We start from the raw sequence: 25,930 nt of genomic DNA, 5'->3' as shown, positions 1-25,930 counted from the left end.
TTATGTGTACAAGTGCCCTACATGCTAGCAAGCAAACTTGGAGATGTCTGGCCTGGCTGACAGCTTTTGCCTTCATTAGATATCAATGATTCCTTTCTAAAGAGTTTGGTATGATCAAGGCTTGTTTAACATAGGAATAGTTCTTTATAAAATGTTCTGTTTCCTTCCTTGAGGAAAAATATTACAATACCCAGTTATTTGCCAGAGGAGCTGGAGCTGGTAGGGTAGATTTAGATTTGTCAGTACTGCTCTTGTGGTCACAAGGATGTCCTTCTCAACTCGAAAAGGGAGAAAGAGCAAAACAAAAATTTTCCCTTGTTCTTGTATTGCATTAACAGCCCTTCTTATCCTTTTTATTTTCCATAAATCATATTTTCTGCTTTAATCCAAAAATTACTCTTTCCTCATAAGCATCATTGTCCAATAGAGACATTGGAACTAAGGACAAATTCAAAAAAGCTAAGTATATAGTTGCTTCCTTTTACAAGGAGTGAATGCCGTCTCTTCAGGTTGTGGCTTGGGATGACTTTTGCCAGGGATAATTTAAGACATCTCTTAAGGTGCATTTTCTCTCATCAAAAGTAAATTTCTTTTAAATAAAATAAATCTGTCTCTAAAATTACTGTGTTCCATATTTGCTGGTGTAAACTGTTGGAAAATAATTTTGGTCACCCCAAAAAATCCTAGATCAAATTTGGTCAATTTACAAATAAAAAAATATTGATTTGCTACACACTTTGTAAACTCAGCCAGGGGCTTGTTTCTTCTTCCCTTAAACATCATTTATACCAGGGGTTGTCAACCGGGGGTACACATACCCCTGGGAGTACTTGAACTGGTCCTAGTGGATACGCGTGGGCAGGCGGGGATGAAGCGCCACTGCCTCCCAGGAGTAGGGCTGGTGTGGGGTGAGGGCACCAGCACCCCTCTGCAGGGTGAGGAAGCTCGCACATAGCAGCCATCGCCGCCACACCCCAGCCCGGTGAGCTTCCCTGCCCTGCAGAGGGGTGACACTGCCCTCACCCCAGCCCGGTGAGCTTTCCTGCCCCGGCCCTGCTCCTGGGAGGTGGCGGTGCTCCGTCCCCACCCACCTGCATGGCGTCCCCGCCTCCCTGCTCCATGTCCAGTGGTGCACTCTCCCCACTGCCCTCCGTCCCCACTCGGCGTCCGGCCACCAGGGGTACTTAGACTAAAAAAGGTTGAAAACCCATGATTTTACTAATTAATCTTATTATAGGCCGTATTTTGACATCATAACAACAGGACTGCTGCAAATCATTTATTCAAATACTAATGAAAATCCCAGTAACTTTTAATTCTCTTTATATTCCTTCGCAAATACCTACACAGTACCTCACTTGAGGATATGCCCAGAATCTTTTCAGGAACATGTCTTCTCTGAGTCTATTTAATTTGTACTCAAAAAGATGTCTGAAATGTTGATGCCTGGACAGATAAACACTATACATATATCTTCATGCACCAGATATGATGAGTGAAGAATATATAATACAGTTTGAACAAATTCCACCTTTTTCCCCCTTCCCTCCAGCCAGAACAAAAAATAGTGGTGCTACAAACTAGAAGTAAAAGCCATAACTCCAGTTCTTCTAGAACAAAAATCAGGAAACTGTTCCAGGTCTGTAGTTGCAGAGCAAACGGGAGGTTTTATATTGGCGCGCTCTCTCTCCTCTAAATCTGGGGGGAAAAGATTCGAAAGGGAATTTATGAGACTAGTAACTATGAAACTAGATGTCAACAGCCAATTGTGTGAATTTTTCTGCCTAAACAATTTCCTCAAACCTATTGTGTTTGCTGTAGCCGCAGTATAAGATACAGATTTACCGTTATCTTCACAATTGCTCGATAAACAGAACAATTTGAAATGTACAAAAGCGTGTCAGACAGATTATGTTCAGTGCAACCTCTATGGGATTATGGTTTTTGCAACCAGCTCAAAAGCTCCTGAAATTCCCTTGCAGAATGACTACTTCTTCAGGACCAGACATTGCATGCCCTGGAGTGCTGTAACCTCATCATGAACAAATCCAGTATTAGTTCCATCTAATTTAGCTTTAACATGTATCATAAAATTATGGTACAGCCCATAAGAGTATAGAATCCTAGTGCTTTTGCAGAGATTGTTTAACAAGGAATTCTGTCCTTGTAGAACTGGAACATCCAGCTACATAACCTGGACCACTACCACTCCCCTGCCTTATAACCAGGGGAGACCCCTCTCCCCTCCCTCCCTTATGTCCTTTCCAAGATCACAGCCTGCTGTCCTATATAACAACTCTTCCTTCCCCCAGTAAAGGGGTACTATTGCTTTTTTGACAGTAACTAGACACCTAGCACAGGAATTCAACAACTCTTCCTCCATTCTATCTGTTTGTCACCTACTCAGAAGAACAGAACATGCACTAAGCTTTAACAGTTTTTTCATGGCATTTCTACTTAAGTGATTTTGGTTTTTCCTGACCATCTATAATTCTCACAATGTCAGTCTTTAATTGAACCAGTAGCCTTCACTTCTGTTTCTAACAGCTACTGTTTTCTAAAAGATTCCAGAGTCCAGCCCTTCCCAGGAGCTTTACAGAGCAGACTGCCAGATCACATGGAGGGGGTTACGTAAGCATGGGACACTTTTTGCTTGAATCTCTTTCCCTGTCCAACAAACAAGACCTCTAAGATTTTCCAAAGATACCAGAGAGGCTGTTGCTGTATTGCCAGTCCATGTCACAAAGGTGATAATCTAACTCCTGTATATCATCTAACCAAAAGTGCCAGGAAAGATCACTCTTGTTTTGCCTGATTGACTTCTAAATCCACTTTTGGCTCTGAGGGCTGCGATTTCCTTGCTTGACACACAAAGTGAGATGCGCTCCAATTTTCCTACATGTCTATTCCATCTAGAATCTTGTAAGTCAGAATCTGAGAGGTTAGGTATCTTAAGCTAGTCATATGATCAGGTTTTATTGGTAGAAATCTTTTTTTTAAAAACTAGAAAAGACCTCCTGCCCTTATCAGATCATATACAACATATATCCTCATTAATAGAGGCTTCAGAGTATAACTATAATGCTGCATTCCCAGATCAATCATCATCAGTAGGGATAGAACTTGGACCTCTGGATCTTAACATGTGAGCCTCTGATGCACAAACAAAAAAAATCCTTGTCATCAAGCTTAGGATATAGCAGGTTCATCCACTTCTGTGGCCCAGGTACCAGGAGAAGGAGATGAACCTCTAAACTATGTGCCTGTGGATTTCACTGGTACCTTCTTATACCCTCCATCACAGCCATATTGGAATCCCTTATGAAAAGATTAAGCCCTGGCTTCTTGTATATAACATTTTAAGCATTAAAAGGTCTGTCTTCAGAGAGATGAGTTAAACAGTAATACTCTCCATCACTTCATTGGTCCTTTTTTATTGGGTTCTGTGTAGCTATGTGAAAGTGGGGTCAGAACAGATTTCCTCGTGGACCCTTTTAAACAAAAAGTTGGGACAGTCTAGATGCCTATAGTATCTTAAGGTGTTACTTTGGTAGAACCAAGTCAAACTTTCCTAATTTTTATAAGGCATCTACAAGATGAACAAAAAAGCCTCAAAACTACATTTTTCTGCACAGGCCAGTCTGGCAGTAAAACCCAGATGCGTCATATCTAGTAAGAATCATTTAAGAAAATCCATTTAGCACACTCTAAGGCTCATATTTCTTTATTGGGCACAAAGAAATGGTGCTTCCAAGCAGAAAACTTTCAAGGTAAATATGGGATCCCTCTATGTTATTTCACCTAATACAATATTGACAAGTTTCAACTTAGTGAAACTTTATTAGTTTGTAGCCATAGGGTTTAATAAGCTGCCACTGATGTAAAATAATTACACCAAAAAATCTAATGATCAGATGGACCCCTGCCTTCCTCTTGACCATTATGTTGTTTCTGGCTACATTCATCATTTTATCACCTGATAGTTCCCAGCAGTGAGTCTTTTGGATAGCTGGATGGAACGTGCATGTGAGAGAAAACAAAATAGTTCTCATAATTAGGACATCCACCATTCCAGAGGAACCCTCCTATGTTTTCAGGTTATTGGTTTTTATAATCTTCAAGGAAGTGTTTCTTATTGGTGCTTAAAAATATCTTTTTCCAGTTTTAACCAATTTGTATGAAAGCTTGGGAATAGATCTTCTGGGGTACTTCCTGTTCTGCAACTGGTTATTGGAGTCTCCCTTTAACACTTGAAATCAGAGCCAGCTGAGTGAGTGGAACCTATCCAACTGTGAGTTCCATTATGAGAAACAATATTAACAGGTAAGGAAAAAATATCTCCTTTCATTTACTGTGTTTTTAACTGTTTATTATGGCAGAATAGGAAAAAAGGAAGGACTAACCAGGTCTTTAGCTATATTTTTCATAACCTGAAATACTTCAGTCAAATTACCTGTAATAGTTTTCTTTCCAGGCTAATATATTTGTGGTACAGTTATATCTTGTTACTTAATACTTTCTGTCTTCTGGTTTAACAAATAGTATATTAAGAATAAAGAGGAAGGTAGGTTGGTGCAAATGTTAAAAAACATCATGCATCTGTTTTTATTTTTTCCAGAAGATGACTTTATATGTTTGTTTTTTAGGTTCCAAAGGCAGCTATGGTCAATCTACTGTATATAATCCAAGCCAGCCTGAGAGGCAGGTGACTGCAATTAAACCAGTTCAAGCAACAAGTTCCACACCTGCAAGCTATAATACTTACCCAGCAGTGACAACGGTTCACCAGAATACATCTGCCTCCCCCATTTCTTCATACACTCCCTCTTCTTTATATACCTCCACTTCTGTACCTTATTCTGGTAAGGAGAAACTTGGTGCAGGTTTCCAATTATCAGCTTTTACTTAGACTACAAACTGCAAAAAGTGCTTTCTTTTCTCTTTCTTCCTACTAGGGTCAAATTATCCCAGTTATGATGCCACAACATACACAGCAGCTACTACTTACTATCAACCACCTCAGCAGGCCCAAGCCCAACAGCAGCCACCACCCGTGTCACAGCAACCAAAAACCACAAGCTCTCCTTCCTGGAGCAGCACAGGGAACAGCGCAAACAACAGCTCGAACAACAGCTTCAACAAGAAACCACTTTTTCAAAACAAGCAGCTGAAACCCAAAGGACCGCCTAAACAACCTCAGCTTCACTACTGTGACATTTGCAAGATCAGTTGTGCTGGTCCCCAGGTTAGCAATCCTTTTTTGCCCATGTTCGCACTTTATGTAATCTCTACACCCTTTTCCAATCATCTAGTTTAACAAATGACATCTTATTGATCCATAATGGATTACTGTTAGGGGGTTAATGATGCATAGATAGAGCTAATTTCCATTTGTCACAGGGTGTAGTTGCATAAGTGTCCAGGTACACCAGGCTTATTAAACTGTTTGTTAGCATGCTGGATGAAACCGTATACTCACAGGTAAGCATAGCAAGTTCCTGATGTGCTAGGCTGAACAATGTAGTTCTGTTTGTAGTTTATGAACAATTATATTTTGAGCAAGTAACACAAAATTATGTTACACATTTGCCACAAAAGGCTGTAAATACCCCAGGTATAACAATTTTTGACAGTTGCTTTAAAAATTAAAACAAGTCCTAATCTATGGCCAGTTTCCAAATTACTGCTGTTATGTGCCACTTCCCTACCTACTTGTCTGTATCGCTGCTCCTTCTGGTCTTCCTAATCTCAGCATATTTTTATGGAACCTGCTGCTGGCTACATTTCAAATTGAATAATGCTTGTGTCCTCCGGTGGGCCAGTATTTTCCTTTCAGTGGGTGCTTAAACATGCGAAAAGGTAATAAGGATCAATTCTGGATAAAATAAGTCTATGGCTACTATATGCAAATTACTACAGCTATGTTTAATTTCAAGGTCACTGTTTTCAAATTTGCTCCTCAAATCCATGTGCTTATTCTTAGAGCCCACCTGCCTTTCCCATGGTGGGGTGGGGGGCAAGCTGCAGGTGGGCCAAGTTGTGGGGGACCCTGGTGGGTCCCTCCATGGTGGCAGTGCCCCCCAGGCAGCACCTGCCTGCTGGCTCCCAGCCCAGGTGGTCCCAGGTAGCCACGCAGCTGCAAAGGGAACAATGAGCCCCATGCAGCTTGGGCTGTGCAACCCAGCAGCAGCTGGTGCAGGTAAGCTCAACTGAAGGGAAAAAAAAGCAATGAGGAGTTTGATCCTTTTTCTTTTCCTCCTGGAGCTTGCCTGCCTGTCTGAGCTGTGCAGAGCCCGGTGCTTCCCTTCACAGCTGTGGCGCCCCCTGAGACCACCTGGGCTGGGTGCCAGCAGGCAGGTGCTACGTGGGGGGTGCCGGTGTCATGGAGGGAAGCACCGAGGTCCCCCACAGCTTAGGGACCCACCAGGGTCCCCTCCAACTCAGCCCACTGGCAGTTTGCGCCCCCTCCACTCCCCACGCCACAGGAGAGGCAGGTAAGCTCTAAAAACTGGGCTCCCTAACCCTTGTATACACACGATGGGGGTTTAGCTTGGTTTAGTTCTCCCTAAATTGAAACGGTGGAAAACGGTGGGTTTTTAAAAACCCACTGTTTCAATTTAGGGAGAACTAAACTGAACTAAACCCATAAGTATAGAATCTGATTATTGGAGGTTTGCCCCCTCCCACTGCTACAGCAGGAAAAATAAATCTGGGGATCAGGTAGTCCCCTTGCCCTCTACCTCTCCATGCAGCCCCTTCCCTCCATCCCACCTTACTGTCAGACCCTGTTCTCCCTGAGCACATGGAATTGTGGAACAAATTTGAAAACAGTGACCTTGAAATTAAACATAGTTGCAGTAATTTGCATATAGTACCCATAGACTCATTTCATCCAGAATTGATCCTTATTACCCTTTTTTTTTTTTAACTACTGCAAGTTGTAGCAGAGGCACTCCATAAACACACTTTTAAGCAGCACTTTACAACTTATATATAGTACAAACTATGCATATTAGCCCAAAGCCGAAAGGCTCATGATTTGCCATGTAGTTTATTGGGCTGGGCCCCAGCAGAAACAAGGATTTTAAGCCAAGGTGACCCCTCAGTTCAGCACTGCTCAGTATATGCCTGTACTCCAAACACCCCCTCAACTAGATACCTCCATGTGCTAATTAGCCCCATGCTCATGACTGGAACTATATGGTGTTGTCATTAGGGGTGCACCAATAGAGATTTTTGCGGTCGATACTGATAGTCGATTTTTAGGGAGGCATATCAGCTGATGCCAATCCGATTTCCAGTACCCAACCAAGCAGTGTGGAGAGCTGCCTCCAGCTACTAATTCTGGTGTAGTGGAGGGGGAGGAGGGAGGGAAGGGGCATGGGCATGCAGATCAAGGCCCCCATGGGAAGGGAGGTGAGGGGCTGAGGCTGGGACAAGTGCTGCTCAGGGCAGGTGCAAGACAGAGCCGTGCCTCATCTGGGGGACATGGCGAGGAGGGAGAGGTGTGTGCAGATCTGCATGGAACAGGGCCAGGGCTATGCAAAGCTCCTTCCGGCAGGTCAGGGCTGCACTGGGAAGTGGATACAGTGAATTTGTGGCTGCAGCCCCACCCTGCCGGGAAGAACTTGATGCAGCCCTGGCTCCAGCCCACCCCCTCTGTGCAGATCCAGGGGTACATGAGCACCATGAGCGCTCATATATCCTTGCCAGAGGACCAGCCATGATTCCCGCTAATTCCTTCGTTACCTGTGGGTGGAGTCCCTCCAGTCCTGGTGATCTGAATACGTCCAGTCCCTCCAAGTGTCTTTTTACCGTGTCAGCACTGACCATTGGTTGGCTGATGTTCCCTTTGTTGGTGTCTGTGATGTATGTTGAGGGTTCGTCTAGATTCCCATTTAAGAAGACAGAGGCAAAAAACTCATTGAAGAGCTCTGCCTTGTCCCTGCTATCTGTCAGCCCCCCTGCCCATCCTGTATGGGTCCTATGCTATCCTGTACCCTCTTTTTGCTCCCAACGTACCTAAAGAAGGACTTTTTATTGTCCTTAATCCCTGAGTTCTAGAGCTGACTTGGCCTTCCTGACCAACTCCCTGCAGGTGCGGGCCAAAGACGTATACTCCTCTTTGCTAGCTGCTCCCTGCTTCCACATCCTGTATGCTTCTTTTTTTTGCCCTTAAGGTATCCTGGATGCCCCTGGATAACCAAAGGGGCTTCCTGGCCCCTTTGCCCCCTTTCCTCTGGGAAATCCCCATGGGATTGACTCGCAGTGAGCCCAAAGAACGGTTTCCTTGAGGAATGTCCACCCATCCTGGACCCTCAACACATCTAAATTCTTAGCTCCTAGCACCCTGCTATAACCTATCCCCTGAGTCTATTAAAGTCAGCTTTTTTAAAATTTAGCACCTGTGCCCTACTGGGTATAATGCCCGCCCTTTGCTGAATAGTGAATTTAATCATTTGGTGATCACTGTCCCCTAAGTTGCCTTGAATCTGCAGGTCCCCCACCAGATCATCCCCTGTGGCTGTTAAGCAAGGCGTTGCCCCTTATCTCCTGTGTTAAGAACCTGCAAGAGCGGTTAGATCTAGCTGACTGCTCCTCCCAGCATATGTCTGGGCACTTAAGGTTCCCCATAACTACCATATCTCTAGACCTCACAGCCTCTTGGAGCTGCTTGGAAAATTCCTGGTCTAGCTCGTCGTCCTGGTGTGGCGGCCTGTAGTAGACCCCCCCCCCGCCCCGGATCTCTTTCACCCTGCGCCCCTTGGATCCTAACCCACAGAGTCTCTGCTTGACCACCCTCTGCCCCTAATTTGATTAGGGAAGATGTGTACTGTTCTTTGACAGAGAGAGCAAGTCCCCAGCCTTTTTTCCCTACTCTATCTATACAACTTATAGCCCTCTATTCCCACCACCCAGTCATGAGAAGAGTCCCACCAGGTTTCAGTTAGTCCCACTAGGTCAAAGTTGCTTGCTAGCAAGATGTACACATGCATGCAATGTGTACAATGTAATGGTTCACCGTGACTTTAAAAAGAGTTGGTGGTGAGGAGGACCATACACAATGGACACTACCACATACCTTATTCAGATGGAATGTACTAACCTGTACTTCTAAAAGGTTCCCACTAGGGCTGTGCAGAGTTTTGGTCCCTGATTCGATTTGGCAGAGATTCAGCCCAATTTGGTGGCTGAATCTCTTAATCTAATCAGAGGACCCTTTAATCTCGCTGAATCAAATCAGAACCCTCCAAATTGATTCAGAAAGATTTGGACATAGACACAACTTTAAATGTTTTTTCTATGTACTCCTAGGTAGCAGGGTCTCATGAATGCTGTGATGCTGGGGCACATGGAATTTGCCACAGAAGCATGGGGGGCTCCTCTGCGTGCTTGGCAGCAGACCCAGAATTGGACCAGAAGCACTTCCAGGTCCTCCGGGGAGCGTGTGGGGGAGCTCCCCCCTCCCCCCCCCCCGTTCGGTGACTGGTCCCTCCTGGATGTTGGGGGACACCCAGGTTCCCCCCATGGCCAGTCACCAACCCAGGGTGGCGTGGGGGGGGCCCCCAGCAGACTTCCCTGGCAGACCCAGAAGTGGACTAGAGCTACTTCCAATCCACTTCCAGGTTCACCACCAAGCATGTGGAGGCCCCCCCACACTCCTGTGGGATGCTCCATGCACACAGCATCACAGCATTCATGAGCCATGCCTGCTACTGCAACGTATGTAGAAAAAATATTTAAAGTTTTTTAAAGCCCTAATCACTGGTTCTCCGAATCAGCCTCAAATCTTCAGATTCTGATTCAGCTGAATCGAATCAGAGTGATCCAAATCACTGTCCCTGATTCGGGCTGAATCCAAACCAAATAAGGCCTGCTTCACACACCCCTGGTTCCTACCACCATGTTTGCCCAATATGAGCCATGTATTATATAGCATTTAATCAGCTTCATAGTTGGTTTCCATTATTTAGCATGTGTTGCTTTGGGCTCAGTTTAATGATAGCCATTGTATTTCATGAGGCTTCCTTGTATGCAAATATAAGAGGAGGTACTTAGAATTGTTTCAAATGGAGAGGGAAGAGCTGCTGTATTGGATCACATAACGGCTGTTATTAAGGTGAGGTTACATGCTAGAGTTAACGGGTGCTAATTCTAAGGAATGTCAGTCTGTGTTAAGGTTAACAAGTGCTAGTGGTTAGTTACACATTCAGGGTTAATACCCTCTCTAATGTGCACTGCTCAGATCTGCTGCTAGAAGGCCGGTGAGTAGGGCTGTGGCTAGGGGATTCAAGTCTTCTCCATTTCCGCCCTTCTCACTGGCTCTAGCCACAGTATAAGGTGGGCAGAAGAGGGAGGAAGGAGTTCCCTGCATCACTTGGATTGCCCCTGCTGTCCCCCAAATTACTCTTCTGCTCTCTGTCAGCTCCTAGATCCTCTTTCCATCCCTCAGTTGACCCTTCCAGATCAATGCCCTGCCACCCCAATTATCCCAAGTGTGGAAACAGCAGCAGCAGAGGTGCCAGTGGGGGGTTTCCCCCTCTCTGCCTGCTCCCAGGCTCCATACAGCCTGCATGGTCCCCTTACACTTGGATCCAGCCTCTGCTGGATCCTTGCCCCCTCACTTCTTCCCCCAGGAGGCCCAGCAGGGACTGGATGGTGGGAATAGAGGGATGGTGTGGACCCCAGGAGCCTGGGGTAGGGAGCTCCTCTGCTGCTGTCAGGCATCTTATCTGGGAATGGAGGGGCCGATGGCCTAATTGTAACGTGTCATCTCACCCCTACACTTTAAGAGTTACATGTTTATAAACCTGTAACAATACAAATGTAGCAAAACCAATCCAGGGGCTGGGATCTTGCAGTGGTGACAGTGTGGTCCAGAGCCAGGGCAGAACTGTGATCCACTGCCTGCATGCCCTGGGCAGGGGCATGTAGGCAGCAGATCGTGGCTCTGTCCCAGCTCCAGACCATGCTGTCGCCACCACAAGACCCCAGCCCTGATCTGCAGCAGCTTCCCACCCATCCAGTGCTGCTGAGGCCAGTCTCCATGGAAACCCTGGCTCTGCATTGTCATGGCCCTGCAGCTGCTGGAGTCTCCATGGAAATAGGCCACAACAATGTGGGCAGGGGCTGCTGGGAAATGGAGTCTGGCCACTGGCTGGATCCAGCATTTTTCCCACCCCTGTCCTATAGCATCTAACACCCACTACTCATGGGCTTCACCGATTTTTAGGAGTTCCATGTTTTCGTACATACCATACTGCACATGTTCAGTCTACATGCACTTAGATGTCTTCAGTGCAGATGTAATAAAATCACAACCTGCACTTAAGTGCCAGAAGTGCCACTTATGCAGCTAGAAAACTGCCAATTATGCACAAAAAACAGAAATAGAATTCTGTCCTATGTATTTCTAAGAATCCGGTTGAATCTCCTGCTTGGAAATGCTGTATCTATTGTCTCCAGATGCTGTAAATACGAGGGAATTAATAGAGTGTCTTACAAGATGACCTGAGTCGCACTTACCCTTACATTTAAAGCTAGACTGATTCCAAGGAAAGTTTGAAATGGTGTTACTGGTATTGCATCACTGCTTAAAATGGATTTCCCTGTTTGACTACAGACCTACCGGGAGCACTTAGAAGGACAAAAGCACAAAAAGAAAGAGGCAGCTCAGAAAACAGGGAACCAGGTGAACACTGGCCCTCGTGGCATGCAGACGCAGCTTCGATGTGAGCTCTGTGATGTGTCCTGTACAGGAGCAGACGCATATGCAGCACATATCCGAGGAGCCAAGCATCAAAAGGTAGGATAGTTCAATGGGACTATGGATTCACCTATTTTATGTAGGTGGACGGTGTGAAACATCTGATTATAGAAGATGCTGATGTTCTAAAAAAATTCTTTGGAGCTGATAGATACTTTGGAAAATACTTTTGAGAAGAAAGTTGAAGTACAAAATAGATTATCCATTTCAAGATTTGACTGACTGCAGGAGCTGACTTTAGATGTCTAGAAATGTTTTGAACAAGCCTATCCCACCAGATTGCTTAAAAACTAGCTAACATGCTGCTAGAGTAATGCCAGACTTGAAGGACCTCTTTCAGAACCTTTAATTGTATATGTGATCAGCAATATGGTATTGACTGGTGGCTGCGTTTCTAATCCAAGACTTCTCTGTCCATATTTTCTTGCGGTACCCCTTCATAAATCCCATTCCACGATAACTTCACTGCTTTTGCTAGAGTAAACTAGAAGATGCTACAATTATACCGTCATTCTGCTGGGTAGATGTACCCAGAACAAGTCTTTTAATCTAGTTTTGTATTGCCATATTATATGCTGCTCTTATGCTGCATTCTTCCTATAAATGTACACATTTTTCCAAGGGAAACTTTTATATTATTGTGTTTAACTTGTAGTTCTAGTTCTGTCCCTTTCTAGTTCTGTCCTTTGATATAGTTACCACATGTATTTCAGGTTGTTAAGCTGCATACTAAATTGGGAAAGCCCATCCCTTCAATAGAGCCTATAGTAGTGAACTCTGGTTCGGATCCTACCATCACCACAGCAAGTAACCCAGTTGCCCATGCCCCTACAGCAGTATCTGTTGCACCAACGAAGCCAACAGCTGTAGCAACTAACAGTGCAAGCAACACAGGCAAGCTAGTGGCAGTGAAGAAACTAGTCACGTCAAAGATAATGTTTACAGGTATGTTGTTTTAAACTCCATTTTTAACTTCTTGGGTTTTTCGATATCATCTAAGCTTTGTAGCATTATACACTTTGTTTAAAAGGTATAATTCCCTCATATACAAATAGATTAAACCTTTTAATATTTTTCCATCACTGCCTAGGAAAACTGCCCAGGGAAAAAGTAGTTGACCATCAGGCTTTCTAAATAATTCTGGAATGTTGTTTTTTTTTTCTCACTTGTCTTGTAAAACCTAATGCTTAAAGAGCCCCTTTTAGGTTGCATTACTTCTGTGAGCAGTTACAACCTTCAGAAGACTGCAGAATGGAAAGTCATTGCTAAAATTGATAGAAATCTGCTTGAAAGTATAGTTACTATAAGCATTTTCTTATCTTTACAGCTGCCTAATCTTCATGTTCATGATATAACTCCTTCATGTTTTAAACATAACTACTAGCAGTAGTCTGAATGTGTAGCTGATAAATAAAGGCTGTCACCTGTGTAGCAGTTAATAACGTTAAAACGTTAGATATGGAACTCAATAGTGATGTGCAAATGAATAGTAAATCTCAGCCAGTGAGATTTTTAACTTCTATAAGCAGCTACTATTTTAACAAATAATTAGGACTAACAGTGCAAGAATGCCATTTAGTGTTATGAAGATAAATTAATTATATGGATTTGTAATATGAATTATAATAAGGATACCTTCATAGGTAGTAAAGAAGCAGGTTGATTATTAATCTACTTATCTTCTTTTAGGGACTAATAAGATTCAGGCAGCAAGCATCAAACTAGAGGAATCGAAGGTGTTACAACCAAAATCAGAGCTACCAAATGAACAGCATACACATGATAGCTCTGGGGATGGCCCTGGAGTATTACTTGATATACAACCTGTTGGACATGACTATGTGGAAGAGGTAATGCTTAATGGGTTTTTTAGTGCACAAATTAATCAAATGTAAAATGCAACGCCATGAATTTCCAAAATATTTAAACATGATTTGTTTAGTGTACAGTAAGTACTCTTAGAAAAGCAATCTCACCACTGCCTTCATTCAGTGCTTTCTATTTAATCTTCTATCAGATAACCTTGATCCAATTTTCAGGTCTGTATTTGGGCATCCAAATGAAGAATTTAGGCAGGAACCCCTATTTAAGAGCATATGGTCTTTGCCACAGAGAAGCATATGGTCATTGCCATCTCAAAGCTGGCTATTAACAGCCTCTAATCCATTTTGGCATGGGCAAGTCCACAGCAGAGGAAGCTATGCAGAAGGTATGCCATGCATTCCAGAAGGGGCTGGCACCACAGTTGCTTTGCCTTGCCAATTCACAGGGGGACATCACTGGATTTGTCCGCATGGGCTTTCTGGACTGTGTTGAGCCAATGGCACATTCTGGGTCCTGCTAACCAGAGCTCAGAGTAAGCCACAAGGGCTTCTTCTCCATCATGCTGCAGGGTTTCATGGAGCACTGGAGACGATTTACGTATGTTACCACCAGCTGGTGGGGCAATAACCACAATATCAGGATGTCTAGAAACTTGAGCTTTGTGCCCCTAATGACCTCAGGAGAATTTGCTCACAGGGCTACTGGCATCACAGTGAGGGAGTGACTGTTCCCCACACTATTACTCAGGGACCCAGCATACCTACTCTCCTGGCTCTTAAACTTTCCACAGGGCACTTAGATGTCAGACAAACGGTTCAACTACTGACTGAGCAGCTGCCATGTGACCAAGTGCACCTTTGAGTACCTCAAGGCATAGTGGAAGGCACTGGGAGTATGCCAGAATGTCACCTAGCAATACCTGACCTGGATGGTTATCTTAGTGTCTTACACAACATCTGCCATGCCTAGGAGGAAGCCTTTCCAGAGGCCTGGCAGAGGAAACTTGGCAACCTGGGAGCTGCTACGCACCACTGAAGGCTGAGCCCCTGGGGCTCAATAATCACCAGGAATTCTCACTTGGAACTGTTATTAAACAATGCAAACAGTTAAAAGTTCCCATACTTTCTTTGTTGAACTTAAAACAACAGCTCTGTGAACTGGACATGAGAATTGAGGGTGCTGTGTCCGTGGGGGTTGGGAAGGTGTGGGGATGATGCACAGTGCAACTGTGGTCCAACAGAACCAAACACAAAGAGTGCCAAGGGCGGGAGGGCCTTCCTTCAGGGTGCAGTGGTGTGGCAGCATACCTACACGTTGACCCAGTAGATCAATGGTGCATGAGCCCCAGGGTGCTACTTTCACCAGATAAGAACTGGCCCAGAATTGGAGATGGAGGGGATCTGCTCTAGGCCCTAGGGGAGTCGGGCTTGGGACTGGGGCAAAGCGGTAATAAGGGCTATGAAGAAGGAACTGGGCAGGGGCACAGAACAGCTGTGAAAAGGCATAGCTAGGCTGTGGTTGGGACTGTATCCATGCCTGTAGACCATAACCCCAGTCTCAAACCTGCTGTGAAGACGGACTCTCTGAGCATAGGAACTTTGGGACCAGAAGGCAGAGTGGATGGCAGTGTGGAACAGCTGTTTTGACTCAAAATGAAATTCAAAACAAAACACTGTTCCGTCCAAACCTCGAAATAAGTTGAAACGGAATAGTGCCATTTCACACAGGCCTAATAACAACCACTCCCAACACTAACCCTTCAAAAAAAACACAACCTTCAAAAATAGTTATAATGCAGGGAGCAGTCCAGCAGAGATACGGGGGATACCCAATTTATTGCACCAAGTACCATATGTACAGTTACCTTCCCAGAGGAGAAGTAGCATAGATCTGCGTGCAGTGCAAAGTGCTCCTGTTGCTCAGGGTTCTTACAGACAAGAGTAGCTGAACTGTAGCAGCTGAGAAGGTTAGAGAGGTATTTGGATAAGACCTACAGGGACAAAGTAGCACCATCCCAGCTCCATTCTGGGAGCCCCAGAGCTGCTAAGGAGTAGGGAGCGGAAAACACTGGACATGCCTTAATCACCCTCCCCCTCAGCATCTGCTCTTGGCCACTGAGTGCAACAGGACACTGGGCTTGACAGATTTATGGTCTGACCCAGTAAATGTCAGTTCTTATGTTCTTATGCTCATGGAGACCCCTCAAGGTGGAAAGAGATCCCAGCAGATGGCTGAAGCTACCCTCACCAGGCAGAAAGACAACATAAAGAGTGCTCTCTATGTTGTCACCATCAAGTCTTTCATCTGCAGCCTCAGCTATACCTACCCGCAGGCCTAAGCCACTAATGCCCACAGCATGGGCAAGGGTACTTGCGGCAACCTCTGCCAGCAGGACATCATAGTCAAGAGTATGTCCTTTAGTGTGGATCAAGCCTTATCAGGGCAGGCTTATCTTGCCCAGTTGCCCTCTCCAGTGTACCATGAGGACAGATATCTACTCCAGCTCACAGCAGCACAGTCCCTGAGCCATGGGTACCAGCAGCAGGCTCCACCATGATCCCACCAGGGTTAAGGTTACCAGTAGCAGACCCGCAGAACCATACTCAGCCCAGGGGCTATCCTCAGCAACACTCTGGATGTCCCCCTCTGCTCAACAGGCTTTCCCAGTTTATCACTTGAGAAGCCTACCTCTGCCTCTGGATTATGCCCAGCAATACCAGCTGCACCCCTACCAGGGCACCTCTTCACTCCCTGGGCTTCACTTCACTGAGATGGACTGAGTTCATTTTCTCAGCACGACCATCGTGCTGGGGAAAGGAACTCAGTCCAGCTGGGCTGACTTTCCAACCCCAGCCCCACAATTGGGCTGGGGAAATGAACTCAGCCCAGCTGGGCTGGGTTCCCAACCCCAGCCCGATCGTAGGGCCGGGGATGGGAACTGAGCGATCAGGCTCAGTTCCTTTCCCCAGTCTTATCTCAGCGCTTGGGAAGGGAACTGAGCCTGAGCTCAGTTGCCTTCCCCTGTTCTGTGATCGGCTTCCCGTAGCCCGGGGGCAAGAGATGGGAAGAGTCACAGCTGCGCTCCCAGCTGGTGCTGGGAGCACAGCCCTGGTTCTACCCTGTCTCCCACCACCTTGCTGCTGGCTGCTTTGAAACTCGAAACATTTTGACTAGCCTCATTTTGTTTCGAGGCTGTTTCAAAGCTCATTGTTTCGATTCAGTTTCACTGTTTTGAGTTCAAAATGAGTCGGAACAGCCAGCGAAATTTTGCACGGCCCTGGTTGTTATACTGTTTAATTGTATCTTGTTATCTTGTTGGTATTAATTTTAAATTAGATTCAAGTTGAATCTAACAGGAGAGTCACGTGTATCAGTGTTCCCGGGCTGAAAAATGGTGGTGGGATACTTTAAACTAAAGTTTGTTCAATGAGCTTTAATTCAAAGTACCCTGCCACCCTTTTTCAGTGCGGGGATGCTGATACATGTGATGCTGTGGGTGTTTCTAATTAACGCGGCTCTCAGAGCTGTGCAAAAGTGTCCTCTGCTTCCCCCCCCCAGAGCACATCTATAAATGCCTACCCTGTTTGCTTTCCTGTCTTCTCTTGCTTCTGCTGTTCATTCAGGTGCTCCCTTTCATGCTCTCCTAATCCTGGGTAAGCTCATTAACACCCCCTTATTAGGGCACAGGCAGAAACTCCTCCTCCAGAAACTGCTCAGCAAACAACCCTCACCAAATACTCCATGCAGAAGGCCCAACCAACAAACTGACTAGCCAGTTAAATGAACGTTCACTCAGTGCACACAATCTTCACCACAGTCAAACCAGGAGACCAAGCTCACTGCACTCACTTACCTTCTAGGAGCCAGGAACAAGATCCTTCTCCTTTTCTTCTCCTCCCCCCTGCCAGACAAACTGCCCTGTTGGCTCTCTGCTGTTCTCTTCCTAATCTGACTGACCATGTCCCCTGCCTCCCTGATGGCCTTAGCATTTCCTTTCAGCCTGGAACATAGACATGGGGTTTGGCATGCAAGGTGTCTGGCCTCACCAGGTTAGTGCACTAGTCTTAGTGAAATTCAGTCCTGCCCTTTCATGCAGCAGCAGCAGTAGTAGCCCTCTGTTTCAGTGACACCACAAGGCAGCTAGCATCTTCTTACTGCATCTTCCCCTTCTGTGCCGTTCAGCCAAGAAACTACTCCGGGGACATTTAAAACCATCCTGCCTGGGAAGACATCTCTGGAAGAACAGTCTTCAGGAATTTGGCTTGCACTGAGAAAGAAACAAACGTCTCCTTTCCCTAATGGAGACCACTGCTTCCCCTGTCATCTGATTCCAGTAATGGAAAAAGTGTAGGGGGATTGGGAGGGAAGGCTGTCTTGGCAGCATTTCCTGCATCCTGAGTTTCTGTGCAGTATGCTGTGTGAAATTAAGCCTAGACCAGTGGTTCTAGCCTTTCTAGATTCAAGGCACCCTTCAGAAAATGCTCTTAAATTTCACTTGCTTTCTGAGTATAGAAAAATACTAGAGCAGTTCTTCTGTGGCTAAGAATTCAGAAAAGCCATGAACCGTCAGAAGGTTTTTGACACTATGGATTCCTGCTTGAAATTTCTGGGCGTCTATACATGTGCTCTGGGGTGGGGGTAGAGGGTGCTTTAATTATAGTGGCTTCGAGAGCCATTCTAATTAAAACACCCACAGTATCACATGTATTCAGTATCCCATGCTTCAAAATGGCGGCAGGGGTGCTTGAACTCAAGCTTGTCAAACAAGCTTGAGTTCAAGCATCCCTGCTGCCATCTTGAAGCATAGGGATGCTGAATACACATGATGTGGAGGTTGCTGGAACGTGTTAATTAGCATGCTTCAGCAGACTCAGCTAATCAAGTCTGCTCTGACACATGCTAGTTAGAATGTATTGGAGCCAAACGTCCAGCATGTATATTAGGTACCCTCTGTTTTTTTCTTGTGAATTATGTTTGCACGCCTAACATTGCTAACATTGCATGGCATCCTGTGGCACTCTTGAAACAATGTCAAGGCACCCTAGGGTGCCATAGCACCCTGGCTGAGAATCACTTCCCTAGGCTCTGTGTTTCCAGGAAGGTTTCCCCTGCTTTCAACCACTGAAGTGATTGTTGCTGGAGTTTTGGCTACGAAGGGATGTTCCTGATCTCTTGGTGAGCATGGTTTCCCTCTCCTGATTTCCTTTCCCTCTGTCAAGCTGCACTGACTGAGATTGCTGTCATTGACAAATAAAAGCAGTACCTTGGTTAATGTTGAGGACAGGAATTGTTGTATGGGTTCTCTTGGCCAGCTGTGACTGGCAAGTTGCAGCCCTGAAAAAATAACAGGTGATTTTCTTTAGTTTTACTGGGTTGCTTTATGGGGACCCAGTCAATTGTGGGTCCAAGTGCCCAAGGCTAGGGGTTGAGTCAGTCATGGATGGATGATTGACTGGACAAATTGGCAATGATGGAAGAATATTTGAAGAAAATTAATATATCTGTCCCTGGCTGCCTGTCAAAGTTGACAGAAGCCAGGGGCAGTAGGACCCAGGGGAAGCAGCTGGCAGGACCAAGTGACTGCAGAAGCAAGGCTTGGTGGCCCTGCCCCCCGAGCCCCCCCCTTCCAGCTGGAAGTCCCATGCAGAGCAGAGGCTTCTGGCCTGGCCTCTGGGGCTGTTCCTGCCTCCCTGTGCCAGAGGGAAATTCATGTAAGAAGGGGAAGACTGCAGGTGATCACCCCAGTCCTCAGGGTTGGGCTGAGCCATCTGCTGCAGTCCAGGCACCCAGGAGCCAGGGCGGCCAGTGGCAGGGTGGAGAGGAGCGGCAGCAGCCGTAGGCAAGGAAGCTGTGAAAGCGGCATGAGGTGGGGGGAAGGGGCAGCAAGTGGGCATGTGAAGTGCAGCGACAGATAGGCAGGAGTGCAGAGTACATGCTGGGCCCCGTGCTTCTGCCCAGCTGTCGCTGCTGTCTGTGAGCCTGCTTGCTGCCACTTCCCCCTGCAGCAAGGTGGGGAGGAACAGGAAAGCGGCAGATGGGCAGTGGTGGCAGACAGGGAGAAGTAGGTGTGATCAGAAGCATGCAGTCATGCCGGCACTCTGGGGACAGGAGCAGCAGGAGCACAGAGCTCGGGCTTAGAGGACCACTGGGTGGGCTCTGCCTGCCACGGGAGGGCTGTGGGCAAATCCTCCCCCTCTACACATACTGCAACCCTCCCCAGCCACCTCCACCCCACACTCACAGCTCCCCACAGCCACCCACACCACATATCCATACACACACCTACATGCTCCCCCACCCCACATACACACACACATCTACACCTCCCACAAACCCCCCACACACTCGCATCTTTCCCCACACTCCATATTCCCACACACCCACAAACCTATACCCACCCACCCACATCCCTCTACTACATACAAGACTACGTCTTCATTTTAAGCTATTGTACAATTGCCACTGCGTATTCTACACTAACACATGTAAACTAGGACAAAAATATTTTTTTAAATCAAATTAATGTTGTAGTAAATGGTTGATTTTTAGAATATAAGTTGGTATTTTTCTGGTTCCAAGATGGCAAACCTTACGGAAAGGAGTACTTCTGTGGGGGCAAGGGGAGGGACTTCTGGTGGCAAAGGTGTCAGGGGCTAATGATGGGACTTCAAGTCCCAAGATGGCAACCGGGGGCAGGGCACTTGTCAAGGAGCGGGGCCACCCACGTGGCCCTCAACAGCTTGCCAGAACTCGAGAAGCGGCCCTCCACACGAAATAATTGCGAAATAAAAGCCACAGCCCACAGAGCCTTTGGATGATAAATTGATATACTTGGTATTTTATCACTTTGTTAAATACTTTGGAATGAAAGCCTCCTCTTAAATGGAAAATAATATTATTGTCACAAGCAGTGTCTTTAAAAATTAAATGTTATAATTTGTTTCTCAGGTACAGAATGATGAAGGCAAAATGATCCGGTTTCACTGCAAGCTCTGTGAATGCAGTTTCAATGATCCTAATGCAAAGGACATGCATTTAAAGGGGCGTAGACATCGGCTGCAATACAAGGTGTGAATGGGGCAGACTCACAATACTGAGTCATAGGAACATTGGCCAGTAGAGGTTTTAATCTTAATTCCTCAGATAAAATCCAAGAGCAAAAACACTTGTTTAATTTTTTTCCCTGATTATAGAATATCTCATATTGTATCAGAAGTAAAAGGGAGTGGGATGAGTCAAGGGTGAGGGCTGGGCTGGGCTGGGCTGGGCTGGTGCAGGGTGTGGCTGGGGTGTCAGGGTGTAGGAGTGATTTCAGGACCCTTTGAGCAGAGACAGCATAATGTAAAGCCATTGCTGCAGTCAGGTATGACAAAGACTATTAGTGGTTTGTGTTTCATTTAATGTTTACTGGTTACGGTTTTCTCTAACAACGTGTCTTTTCCTTTTCTTCTGTAATCAGCCCTGTTTAGATGCTTGTGAGTGGGCAAGTTTGTTTACAGCACAACACTCAGTTAAAATTTATTTTCACAGGTTTTTGGGCGGAGGCTCAAGCCCAATTTAGAAAGTTGGTGTTAAACTCCTACATTTGAACCTGATCCCTGTTACAGCCATCCAGGGCCTGGCAGAAGGGTTACATTTATATTATGTAAAACATATGTCAGTAAAAAAGTTTAGTTGTCAGTAAAAAGTTTGCAGATTGTCAGTAAAAACATTTTGGGTTGGCAGCCAAGGGGAGATGATCAGCTGGAGACATCTTTTTACTAAAAAATCTCAGTTCAGGAATCTTGAATATGTGGCCCACAGTTTGCAATTTCTAAGCACTAATTCAAAGCTGTTCAGTTAACAGCAAAATAATTCGTATTTATACGTGTTTGGTTTACATGAAGGAACATAGTGATACTGCCTTCCAGGCAGGAGAGGAAAGATCCTACAATAACTAGAGACAGCTTTAAGATCAATAGCTAATAGCTTTTGGAGCCAAGTGCTGAATTTCTTTACCAGTTATTTACCTACATAATTTTAAATGACAAACATAGTTATAGTTTTCTATGATTGGTCATTCCAACAGGTTTTCTAAATGAGTTGTTCCACCAAGTGTCTTCATCATTCTTTAGTGAAAGTGCAAACTTGATGTTATGGCCAAGGCAATGATTTCCCATTATTCTAAACCAAATCTAGAAGAATCCAGTCATTGTGGAAGGAGAAAATTTTCATTCTAGTCAGACATACAGGGCGTGTCTATACGTGCCAATTTAAGGTGTGTTAGCCATTTTTAAAGTGCATTAAGAGTGTGGGTCCACACGTGCACCCTTAATGCACCTTAAAAATGGCAATTTTAGGCTATTCGCGCCTAAATTTTATACCTGCAAAAGCAAGTATCAGGTTTATGTGCAGATAGCTAAAGCGCCTTAACACACATGTAGACGCTGTGTATGTCGACTGACTTTGGACTAACTTTAGTCCCAAGTTGGTCTGCACACTGCATTAATGCGTCTTTAGCATGTACACATGTAAACGCAGACCTAAATCGCCTTAATGCACATTAGGCAATTGCGCATTAAGTTTAGGTGCATGTAAAAACACGTGCAGACACACCGTATTCCTTTAGATACTGAATCAAACATAAATGTACCTTAAGAGTTTTGACCTCTTTTGGGTCATTATGAATGCTATGGGACTGAGTCAGATTTTCTCATATACAGTTCATTGTTGGCAGCTGTTCTTTCCAAAATTTTTGTAACAAAAAAGCTTAGCTTTTGGTAATGCTGCTTTTATGGTAATTAGTGTCTTCCATTCCAAAACCTCAGTGACTTGTTTTACATTCCTGAAGTTGAGAGGGAGTTAGCCATGTTAGTCTGAAGTCAGGCAGAAGTCAGAGTAAAGGTGCACCTTATAAACTAACTGAATCAGAAAACATAAACTTTTGTGAGCAACAGCTCCCTTGCACATCTCTGATTCAGTTAGTCTATAAGGTGCACCTCTACTCTGAGTTCTGCCATTCTTTAAAGTTTCAAGTGACCACTAGATGGTGAACTTGAGTAGTATTTTATGAAGTGGAACAGCTATAGGAAGTGATCCACCTTCACTTACCTGTCTTGTGCACTTACCTATCCTGCATCATCACACATAAGTATTAAATTTTCAGGGGCAGTGTTAAGAGAATAAATTAGCTTTGAGTTAGTGGATGTCACTGGGATGCAAACATTGTTGGTTTGGAAACAAAAGTATTGGAATTATTATGAAAAGTTCAAGGTCCTGTGTAGATCAAAAAAACAAAACAAAACAAAAAACCTACTCCGTCAAGCCCATTTTTAATCTGGAGATTCAAATATCAGTCAATACAGTTCCTGTTTATAGACTTATGGTATTTAGTACTTCTAAGTTTCTACCCTTAGAAGAATGTATCTGGTCAGTTTTAACTCTTGCAGTGACTGACTCAAAATTGCATTTATAAGTGATGAATAAAAAACTGTTCGGGAGTTTCTTGAGTGAATGCACAGCAGTTTCTGATCATAAAAAATGCTTTACATTACAGTATCCAGTGGTAGAAAAGGGCTAGATCTAACTAGATCTAAGATAGAAAGGCAAAAGAAAATGAATTTTTCTTACATTTCCTCAGTAGGTCATCAGGCATTTCGTTTGGATTGTCTCATTAGGATGACAGATTTGGCTACTCGTCAGCTGCTGGAGGACTATAATTGTCCATCTGGGGTCTGCTCTAGTTTCTATCTTGAAAGCAAGTGCAGAACCTTAAAAATCATTATGACCGTAACTTGTCCTTTCTAATGCACAGAAATAATGTATGTAGAAGTCATATCCTTTTCAAGTCAAGAATTAATTAACCATTCTTTATGTTCAGCAATATTACCAAACCTACACAATTAAAATATTGTGCCTTGTTGTTAAAAAATAATAAAAGCGAATCACTAATTTCCATTCATTAATAGCAAGATATATAAAGACTTTAAACATTTCTGTAATAAGAAAAATATTCTGATTAAAAAAAGCCATGCATGTGATTTTTACCTGGGAAGGCACTTTGTCTAAGAACATGAGCCTTGTTTGCTAAGTGATCACCTGTTTTTGCTACTTTTATTTGTAGCATCACCTGCATGGTAGCCACATGTAACATCACCAACATATGGTTGCTGCAGCAGTGTCACAAAGAACACTGGGCACATCTACATGTGCCCCTGACTGCACAGTTGTCACTACACAGTCATTTGGTACTTGCTTTGCCTGCTGCAGTCCCATCCCAGCAGCATACAAGTTGTTTCCAACCCTATACCGCAGTAGCAACAAGCTACTATGGAGTAGCTCGTTGCTATGGCAGAGTAGCAGCAGCAGCATGATTAGTGACATTGCCATAGCAACAAGTTACATTGCCATAGCCCATCACTGATATTTAGCTAGAGGAGGAGCAGTAGCAAATAAAGTATTTTTTACCTTACATCCCATTTTCATAAGGAAATTCCTCATTTAAACGAAGTTACATTAATATTAGTCAAACTAGCAAAATGATTTTCAGACTTTCCCAAATATTTAAAATCATCCCTGCATTAGGTTTTTGAATATCACCATTGAGGCACTTTTACTTTAGAGTTTGGATTTATGTGATGGTAGATAGTTGGACACCTCTGTTCTGCATGCCTCACTTAGGTCACATTGGGTGCATCTATGTGAGATATTTACTGAGGAACTGCCTAATTAACTCTGCAGTAAAGTCTCAGCATCTACACTTGTGGCCCTGTTAGGCCATAGTAAACTAATTAACTCTGCTGTAGAGTAGTACTTGTAAACACAACTGCTATCCAATGGCAACATTATTTGGTGTACAGCAATGCACATGTAGGTGTTGACAGGGCTGACTGGGGCATGGGGGGGGGCTTCAGTACGGAGGCTGCCTGCTAGCTAGTCCTGCACTGGAAGAGCCCCAGGCTAGCAGGCTGACTCCCACCCCCCGGCCTCCTGCCAGCTGGGGCTGCTGCAATCCAGCTCACCCTGCTGTAGTTCTGAGTACACATGTAAACAATAATCTCCAGCACAATATGCACCAGAGTTTATTGCTCCATGCTTATAGCACATGTAGACACACTCATTGAGTCTGATCAGAGCCGGCCTTAGAGAAAATGGCATCCTGGGCAGACTTCTATTTTGGCTTCTCCCCTTCTCTCTCCCCCTCCCCCTGGAGCCTCCCAAGTCAATGGCACTGCTGCAGGCAGAGGTAAGTGGGCAGGGGTGTGGAGCACAGTCTGGCAGAGAAATGGAATGGCACGGTGCTGCTGCCTGACCTGCCCAGCATGGCTCCTTCTGAGCAGCAACTGGAGGGGGTGGGAGGGAGGGGATTGGGCTGGGTATTGCTTCTCGTGCCTGGGGCTAAGGGGAGAGCGCTGCTGTGAGTGTGGGCTGCTCGTGTGTGTGGGACACCTCGCTGACCAGATTGCCCTGGGCAGTCGCCCACATTGCATCCCCGTAAGACCGGCTCTGAGTCTGATCACTCAGAGATGCACAACACACTCCCCTCTTTAATTTTCGTGGGAGTTGTGGGTACATCCTCTCTCCTACAACTGGTCTGGCTAGGATCTAGAATAGGTTACTAAAGCTGTGGATGTTAAATCCCTTTAAAATGGGAGAGGATGTTTCTGCTGAGGAGAACACATCAACTGTTACATAAAAAAAAAAACAACCTGATACATCTACACGTTCTTATATAAATGAGCTAAATCACTGTAACTGTAACCTAAATGAAACAGAGTTAAAGTGAGAATGATTTTGTTACATTTATATAGCTGTAGGAGGAGGAAGAAATAACCATTACATCATAACAGCATATATTGGAATCATTCAGTATCAAATTAACTATTATGTCTGTCCACAGTTTAAGACTTAAATTCCCTGAGGGATGGGGGACAGGCAGAAGGAAGGTTAATTTTATACTGTGGCTGCTTATGCCAATTTAGCTAAAGAACTACTTAAAGAATCATAACACAGTGTCCCACATCTGCATGAGACGCCGACTGTGCAGTAGCTCGTAACTACCGTGTAGTAGCTGGCAGAAAGCATGATGCGATGCTGCTGCGCAGTCAGTGTCACCAAGAAGCTGTTCAGGGATGCTACTACACAGTAACGCTGATTACTGCACAGTAGGCCTGTTTGCTTCAGATTCGGCTGATTCAGGGGACAGTAATTCGATTTGGTGATTCAAATCACTGGGCTGAATCAATTTGACCAAATCCGATTTGGAGATTTGGCTGCTGCCGAATCTCCGAGTCAGCCAGGCCCAATGGCTGCCCCAAATGTGCCAGCTTCCAGTACTTGTGGAAAAAAAAAAAAAAAAAA

At 44.9% G+C, this 25,930-nt stretch overlaps 1 protein-coding gene across 1 annotated transcript in view; it reads left to right on the top strand.

Moving 5' to 3' along the window:
* ZFR2 (zinc finger RNA binding protein 2) overlaps positions 1–25,930 on the top strand; it is a 124,775-nt gene that overhangs the window by 62,955 nt on the left and 35,890 nt on the right. The window contains exons 4-9 of the mRNA XM_019550679.1: positions 4,647–4,862; positions 4,956–5,245; positions 11,624–11,806; positions 12,481–12,712; positions 13,457–13,617; positions 20,540–20,659. Coding sequence (XP_019406224.1) covers positions 4,647–4,862; positions 4,956–5,245; positions 11,624–11,806; positions 12,481–12,712; positions 13,457–13,617; positions 20,540–20,659 — 1,202 coding nt within the window. The remainder of the gene's footprint in view (positions 1–4,646; positions 4,863–4,955; positions 5,246–11,623; positions 11,807–12,480; positions 12,713–13,456; positions 13,618–20,539; positions 20,660–25,930) is intronic.

This window comes from Crocodylus porosus, unplaced genomic scaffold, assembly GCF_001723895.1.
Source record: "Crocodylus porosus isolate Cpor-Errol unplaced genomic scaffold, CroPor_comp1, whole genome shotgun sequence".
Taxonomy (NCBI): Eukaryota; Metazoa; Chordata; order Crocodylia; family Crocodylidae; genus Crocodylus; species Crocodylus porosus.
The sequence above is the reverse complement of the archived record's forward strand: the minus strand, read 5'-3'. Positions and strand labels throughout refer to the sequence as shown.